The 8,269-nt window shown below is 41.0% G+C and overlaps 1 protein-coding gene across 1 annotated transcript; it reads right to left on the reverse strand.

The window, feature by feature from the left end:
- Positions 1–1,067: 1,067 nt before the first annotated feature.
- On the reverse strand, positions 1,068–1,882 carry LOC131597608 (protein MAIN-LIKE 1-like). The gene is made up of 2 exons (XM_058870296.1): positions 1,691–1,882; positions 1,068–1,556 (listed from the first exon to the last, which is right to left on the reverse strand). Exons 1-2 carry the CDS (start codon positions 1,880–1,882, stop codon positions 1,068–1,070), a joined length of 681 nt encoding a protein of 226 aa, XP_058726279.1.
- Between the last annotated feature and the right edge of the window lie 6,387 nt (positions 1,883–8,269).

Here is an 8,269-nt window from a genome sequence, read left to right on the forward strand (position 1 = left end):
ATTCATAATAGCTTCACAAAAATCATTTCTTCTTCATAACACAACATTTCAAAGCATTATGATCCTTTGGTCAAAGTCTCCAGCTAACACACATATGCCACCCTCTTGATAACATCCAGTATACATCTGTGATCAGCGCCAATGCCTGTCTGCGCCATCTCAAGTATCTCAAGACAGCAAGGAAGAACATCTTATGTGAGGTCCAACTGAGACTGATGAGTCTGCAGTATCTCCTTATGAGCTAGTTTGGGCGATTATCCCTCTACAGTGGGGAGCATGTAGGAGTGTGACATAGTGAAGTACCAAGTGATGTACCCGTCGACACAACTCTAGTCTACCTATAATATGGGCCCGAGCCTCATCCGGAACCATGTGATGCTCAAAGTCTGCAAAGGCCTCATCCATCTGCCGACGGGTCATCAAGATAGGAGCTGAAACAGAAGGGTTGCGAGGTATCGTTTAACAGTAGCCGAACTACCGCATGATTCACTCCGGAAGATAGCGAACAGTGATGGTCAAACTGCATGTCAACCATCCAGAATATAGTGCAACGTCATCCCATGGAACCGTTTCGTAGTGAGCAGCGTATCAGTCGTATCACGTGTCTTAGGCAGCCATGTGGTCCCGATAGTATCTGTAAGGATCCGACACCTGGTTCCCTCTGAGGGGAACGAAGGCACGAGCACGTGGCATGACCTCAGTGTAACCATCCACCTTTCCCTAACCAATGATCACAGGGTAGTGCTATAATATCCACCCGTGAAATGAAAATAAAAAACACGGGGATCAAACATTATCACAAATATACAATGAACAACTTTGAGAAAAAGTAGAAGTATATAAGATTGTTACCACTAAGAGTGAACAACTTCCTGTCACAGTCCTTTCCTTCCATAAAAATCTCTCTCTGAGTCTTAAGTAGTTGTACGCCAGTGTTTTTGCTCCCCAGTTGTAATCATGGATCCGTGCGGTATCCGAAAAGTACCTCAGATAAGCGACCTCTAAATAGGAGGAGCTCGTGTCCACAAACAGGTGAGTGCCTAACAAAAATAGGAAGTAACACCTCATCACATGTTGTCTAGTATTAGTATCTCTACCTCAATTGGGTCACCAGCATCCAGTTGTATCGTAAGGAGCTCACCATCATATCTCTGCGTCAAGAAGTGAAACATCTTGTACGCGCCACAGTTCCTCTCCACCTCCTCAAGCGCATCCTCTAGATCATCCCTGAGCTCCTCAATTAGAGCCTCTCTCGCTTCCTTCTTCATCATCCTACCGTAACAAAGGAGGGTGCCCCGAATAGGTATATGCAGGAGGCATGCGATGTCGTTCAAAGTAATAGTAACCTCACCATGAGGCAAATGGAATGACGAAGTCTCTGAGTGCCACCTGTCTGCAAATGCCATCAACATCCTGTTGTGTATAGTGGAGTACCCGATGTGACATAGGTCCTTCATCCCAGAAGTTGTGAGGACATTCTGGAACCACGGCTGTGCAGGCTGCTGTAGAGATAAAATCTTTTGCCCGTGGTAGTAGAATTTCTGGGAAGCCCTATCCTGAAAATTTCCAAAGAAAACACTATTAATAACAAGAAAAGTTAGAAGTAATAAATTTCCACTGAGGACAAAAAAGTAATAAGTGTAATAAACTTTACCTCTCTATTCTAGACATGTCTGGCTGTATGATCTACGTATCCTGTCAACAGGGATAAATCTAAAGGACCCTCTAGGTAACCCTCAAGAGCCTCAGGTGCACCAGCCTCCCCGTGCAATGGGTCCACACTATCAGGAGGTGGCACAAGAGATCCATCATCGACCGTCTGTGAGGTACCCTCACCATCATCCTGACACCTCCGGGATGAAGAAGTAGATGTGGAAAGCATCTATCCACTATGCTCCGAGTGAGTTTACGTAGTGGCCCCATCCATCATCTTTGCTGAAACTGACGTGTCAGGTACATATGCTGGAATAGAGGTTCCATTTATCACCTGTGAGACTATCTGTATTTGTGCATGTCGCACGAATGCATGTTGTGCAATCCTCCCGGATATAATATGGTCTGGCTGGTCGGCCATAATGTCTGCATATCACAAATAATTAAGTCAAATTAGATACAATTAAATTATAAAAACAAAGGGAAAAGGAAAAAAAATCAATTTTAACTTCGTTGGTGCAAATATGGAACTCTTCCGTAGATACATTTACGGAAGAACCCAGCGTTCAAAAAAACTGGGTTTGTTCCGTAGGTGCACCTACGGAACTATACCTAACATTTCATTTGTTCCGTATATGCACCTACCGAACATTCTGCAACACAAAAACACAACAATGGCGTCCGTAACTGTTCACTTCCTTAGAAAAACCATTTTTAAGATCCTGATTGTCCGTTTTACACAACTAATAATACTTACATTGTCTCTAAACTATGTTTCTAAAACTATCCAATTATTTCTACACCTAAAATTGTATTCTAACTCTATTACGGGAAATACTCGAAAATAACTCGGAGACTCGAAAACTTACCGATTAAATTAAGTTTTGAACAAGTTAGAATGTGTTGATATGTAATACGGTGAACTGACTTTTTTGAAATGTTGCGGATAGTGTAACACTCCATAAAATTCTTTATTTAATTTAATTATTTTTTTTATTAAATATTAGAATTAAATGGAATTATTTGAGAATATGGATGAAATAAGGCTAATGGGCCAGTGTTGTAAGTAGCAGTTGGGGGGTGTATCGGTTGCAAAGCCCTTTTCTAAAATTAAGTTATATTTTCATAAAATAGAAAAGAGGAGTATTTTGTGAAAAGAGAACCAAAAGGGAGCAGAAGAGTTGAACGTGAAATTGGGAGAAGAGCAAGTGCGAAGAGAAAGAGCATCCAATAATTCGACATCGAGGTAAGGGGGGATTCTTCTCATTAACCTCTATTATGGGTATTATGAATGATTCGATCGATTTCGTATGTTAGGATTCCGAATTGGATTATATGTCGGTGTTTGGGATTTTGGGGTTTGTAGAACTTTAGGTCCAAATTATGATGTATGATGCAATTGAGTTGTTGTGAATGATGTTTGATGTTGATTACTGATGTTAATACCTGTTAGAAGCATGTATAAATGTGTATTTTTGTGCTGTGATGAGATTTTGGACGTGTTGAGATGATTGGGTTCGCACTTGGAATGAAAACAGTGCTGCAGAGAAGTGATTTTTCTGCTATATCAGTAATGTAACCGGTTACATGAGGGAAGTAACCGATTACATGGTCTTAAACAGGCGAAGAACTGCATTTCGCGATGATGTAACCGGTTACATCATTTAGGTAACCGGTTACCACTGGGCGAAATTGAAAAATAAAAGTTACTGTCAGTGATGTAACCGGTTACATCATTTAGGTAACCGGTTACCACTGAAGCTTTTTGGAAAAAATACTTATTTTAAATATCCGTAACTTTTAAACCGTTATTCCTTTTTGTACGCCGTTTCAAATACCTGGTAGATGAATTAATGCCCTATTTTATGGTGTATATTAGGGGATTATAATTTAAAAATCACTTTGTTGGTTTTGTGGATTGTGTTTGGTGATAGTTGAATAATGGTATGAACATGCTATGTGGTGTTTCTAGCTATTATGATTGATGAAATGAGAATATATTTGTGGTGCTAAATGTATTATGCTGTGGTGAATATCAAATGGTTGTGATATTATTATACTTGTATGTTGTGACATAAATGATTATGAATTGTCGGTGGATGTTAATGATGAGCATGTCGTGGTTGATGCATGCATTTCATAATCATGTTGTGGGCTGTATCCTTTATGGTGGTGGGACAGCGGTAGCTAATTCCCATTGTGTGGAATTAGTGAGAGAAGTAGCCGAATCTTTATGGTGGTGGATCGGTGAGATGGGTTATCCCATGATTGGTACCACATGCATTTAGTTGCATTGCATTAGGTTGTTGTGTATAATTGTAACATGAATGGAAGTTGTCCAATGTTGCAATTTGTGTGTATTTTGGTATGAATGATTGTATTTGATAAATGTTGCTCTGCTATCTGAATATAATTGATTGGGTGAATAATGTATGGATGAAGTTGTATTGTTTATACTCCTATAACATTTGTTAATGCGAATGAAACTCACCCTTACTGTTGTTATTTTTCAGATTGAGGAGTAGCTTGTGTACTTGGTGAGGATTAGCTCGTCAAGTAGCTCGTTAGAGTCAGTTGGGTCTGTGTCATGCTCTGGTCGTGTAACACCGGGAACGTTATTTTAGAGTTGTTTGATAAACTTCTGTTTTGTTTATGGTTTATGGTTGAATTATGAGTCTATGACTCCGGTTGTTTGATTATTCAGTTGTTAAGAATATTCCGCTGTGTTAACATGCTACCTAAATAATTTTGGTTTATCGTTCCTTATATGGCATGACATGAATGTTTATTTATTTTATTGGAGTTGTAATGCCCTTTCTCATGTTTTACTCTGATTTTTGAAAAAATTTCCGCGGGGTTTAGAAGGGTGTTACAATAGTGGTATCAGAGCATAGTCGGTCGTTTGAGTCAGAGTCTTAGAGTCGGTTAATCCTTCGTATACGACTAGTGTAAGGTTGACACTGTCGATACTTCTTGTTCTAATGAATATTGTTTGATATTTAGCAGAACAATGGCTGGAAGAGGAGGAAGAAACGACGACGCGATCGCTGAGGCTCTGGGCATGATTGCTGGTGTGTTGGGAGGGAATGCCAATGGATCTGGTATTGGTGCTGATAGGCAGCTGAACAGTTTTCAGAGGAACAATCCTCCTTTGTTCAAAGGCACGCACGATCCCGAAGGCGCTCAGAGGTGGCTGAAGGAAATTGAAAGGATCTTCCGGGTGATCGATTGTGCTGAGAATCTGAAGGTGAGGTATGGGACTCACATGCTGTCTGAAGAAGCTGATGATTGGTGGATGGCTAGTAGAGATGAACTTGAATCTGCAGGTGTAGCGATTACTTGGGCTGTATTCAGGCAAGAATTCCTGAGGAGGTATTTTCCTGAGGATATTCGGGGCAAGAAAGAAGTTGAGTTTTTGGAGCTGACACAAGGTAACATGACGGTACCGGAATATGCTTCAAAGTTTGTTGAGCTGGCCAAGTACTATGTCCACTATAACAATGATGAAGCGAGCGAATTTTCGAAGTGTGTTAAGTTCGAGAATGGTCTCCGTGATGAAATTAAGCAGGGAATCAGATACCAAAGGATTCGTCGGTTTGCTGATTTGGTAGATTGTAGTAGAATCTACGAAGAGGATAACCTGAAGCTGAAGTCATCTCACTCCCGTGAGTTAGTTGACAAGAAAGGGAAGAAGCCTATGGACCGTGGTAAACCATATGGTAGAGGTAATTATAGAGCTGGAAGTTGGAAGAAGCCTAGTAGGGGAGACTCTAGTGCCCCTGTTAAGTGCTTTAAGTGTGGAGAACCGGGACATCGGGTTCATGAGTGCAAAAGCGAAGAGAAGAAGTGCTACCGGTGTGGTAAGGCAGGCCACATTGCTGTTGACTGCAAAGGGAGGACTGTGACTTGTTATAACTGTGGTGAAGAGGGCCATATTAGTCCACAGTGTCCTAAGCCGAAGAAGAATCCATCTGGGGGTAAAGTTTTCGCTTTATCAGGTTCAGAGACTACTCCAGAGGATCGATTGATTAAAGGTACATGTTTTATCCATGGCACTCCTTTAATTGCAATGATAGATACTGGAGCAACTCACTCGTTTATTTCATTGGATTGTGCTAAACGTCTGAACTTGGAAATATCTGATATTCCTGGAAGTATGATCATTGACACTCCTGCGTCGGGTTCAGTGACTACTTCGTTTGCCTGTTTGAACTGTCCAATTGATATTTTTGGTAGAGAGTTCGGAATGGACTTAGTATGCCTTCCGTTGGAACAACTTGATGTCATCCTGGGTATGAATTGGTTGCAATTTAATCGGGTTCATATCAACTGTTTCACAAAGACAGTTATTTTTCCTGAAGATGTCAGTGTCGAGGATTTAGCAATGACTTCTAGACAAGTGGATGAAGCCATGAAGGACGGGGCTGCCGTGTTTATGTTGATTGCATCCATGGAAGTGAAGAAGAAAGCGATGAGTAGTGATTTACCAGTAGTATGTGAATTTCCAGAAGTTTTTCCAGAAGATGTAAGAGAGTTACCGCCAGAGAGGGAGGTAGAATTTGCTATTGAGTTAGTTCCTGGAACTAGTCCTGTGTCGATGGCGCTGTATCGTATGTCGGCATCTGAGTTAGCAGAATTGAAGAGTCAACTGGAAGAGTTACTGGAAAAAGAATTCATTCGTCCTAGTGTGTCGCCGTGGGGTGCGCCGATGTTGTTGGTAAAGAAGAAAGAAGGCTCTATGAGACTGTGTGTGGATTATAGACAGCTGAATAAAGTTACTATCAAGAATCGGTATCCATTGCCGAGGATTGATGATTTGATGGATCAACTGGTTGGTGCAAGTGTGTTTAGCAAAATTGACTTGAGGTCGGGATATCATCAGATTCGGGTGAAGACGGACGATATTCAGAAAACGGCATTTAGAACAAGGTATGGTCATTACGAGTATACAGTGATGCCATTTGGAGTAACTAATGCGCCGGGGGTTTTCATGGAGTATATGAATAGGATCTTCTATCCTTATCTGGATCGGTTTGTGGTGGTATTTATCGATGATATTCTAATATATTCTAAGAGTGAAGAAGAACATGCAGAGCATCTGAGAGTGGTATTAGAACTACTGAAAGAAAAGAAACTTTATGCGAAACTGTCAAAGTGTGAGTTCTGGTTAAGTGAAGTAAGCTTTCTTGGGCATGTAATTTCTAAAGATGGTATTGTCGTTGACCCAACGAAAGTAGAAGCAGTGTCTCAATGGGAAGCTCCGAAGTCAGTTTCCGAAATCCGTAGTTTCCTTGGTCTTGTGGGTTACTATAGAAAGTTCATTGAAGGTTTCTCGAAGTTAGCGTTACCGTTAACTAAGTTGACTAGGAAGGGTCAAGCATTCATCTGGGATTCGAAATGTGAAGAAGGATTCCAAGAATTGAAAAGGAGATTGACTAGTGCGGCGATCTTGATTTTGCCGAATCCGGCGGAATCTTTTGTTGTATATTGTGATGCTTCATTGTTGGGATTAGGAGGTGTACTAATGCAGAATCAACAGGTAGTCGCTTATGCGTCGAGGCAACTCAAGGTACATGAGAGAAACTATCCGACTCATGACTTAGAGTTGGCAGCAGTGGTATTTGTGTTGAAATTGTGGAGACATTATCTGTATGGTTCGAGGTTTGAAGTGTTTAGTGATCACAAGAGCCTGAAGTATCTCTTTGATCAAAAAGAGCTGAATATGAGGCAAAGGAGATGGTTAGAGTTCCTCAAGGATTACGATTTTGGACTAAATTACCATCCGGGTAAAGAAAACGTGGTTGCCGATGCTTTAAGTAGGAAGTCCTTGCATATGTCTATGCTTATGGCAAGAGAATTGGATTTAATTGAACAATTCAGAGATTTGAGTTTAGTATGCGAAGACACTCCTGTCAGTGTTAAGTTGGGCATGCTGAAGCTGACTAGTGGTATTCTGGAAGAGATTCGAGAGGGTCAGAAAGCTGATGTAGAGTTAGTGGATAAGTTGACTCTAATTAACCAAGGCAAGGGAGGTGAATTCAGAATCGACGAGAATGGTATTATAAGGTTTGGTAATCGTGTTTGTGTTCCTAACGTTTCTGAATTGAGGAAGAGTATTCTCGAAGAGGGACATCGTAGTGGATTGAGCATACATCCTGGTGCAACCAAGATGTATCATGATTTAAAGAAGCTGTTTTGGTGGCCTGGAATGAAAAAGGAGATAGCTGAATTTGTCTATGCTTGTTTGACTTGCCAGAAGTCGAAGATTGAGCATCAGAAACCGTATGGAGCTATGCAACCGTTATTTATTCCGGAATGGAAGTGGGATAGTATATCTATGGATTTTGTTTCTGGGTTGCCGAGGATGGTGAAGAATTATGAAGCCATTTGGGTCATAGTGGATAGGTTGACTAAGTCTGCTCACTTTATACCAATGAGAATGGATTACCCAATGGAGAAGCTGGCTCGATTGTACATTGAGAAGATAGTGAGTTTACATGGTATTCCTTCGAGTATTGTGTCAGATAGAGATCCAAGGTTTACATCCAAGTTTTGGGAAGGGTTGCAGAAGGCTTTGGGTACTAAGCTGAGATTGAGTTCTGCTTATCATCCGCAG

The sequence above is a fragment of the Vicia villosa genome, linkage group LG4 (assembly GCF_029867415.1).
Source record: "Vicia villosa cultivar HV-30 ecotype Madison, WI linkage group LG4, Vvil1.0, whole genome shotgun sequence".
Taxonomy (NCBI): domain Eukaryota; kingdom Viridiplantae; phylum Streptophyta; class Magnoliopsida; order Fabales; family Fabaceae; genus Vicia; species Vicia villosa.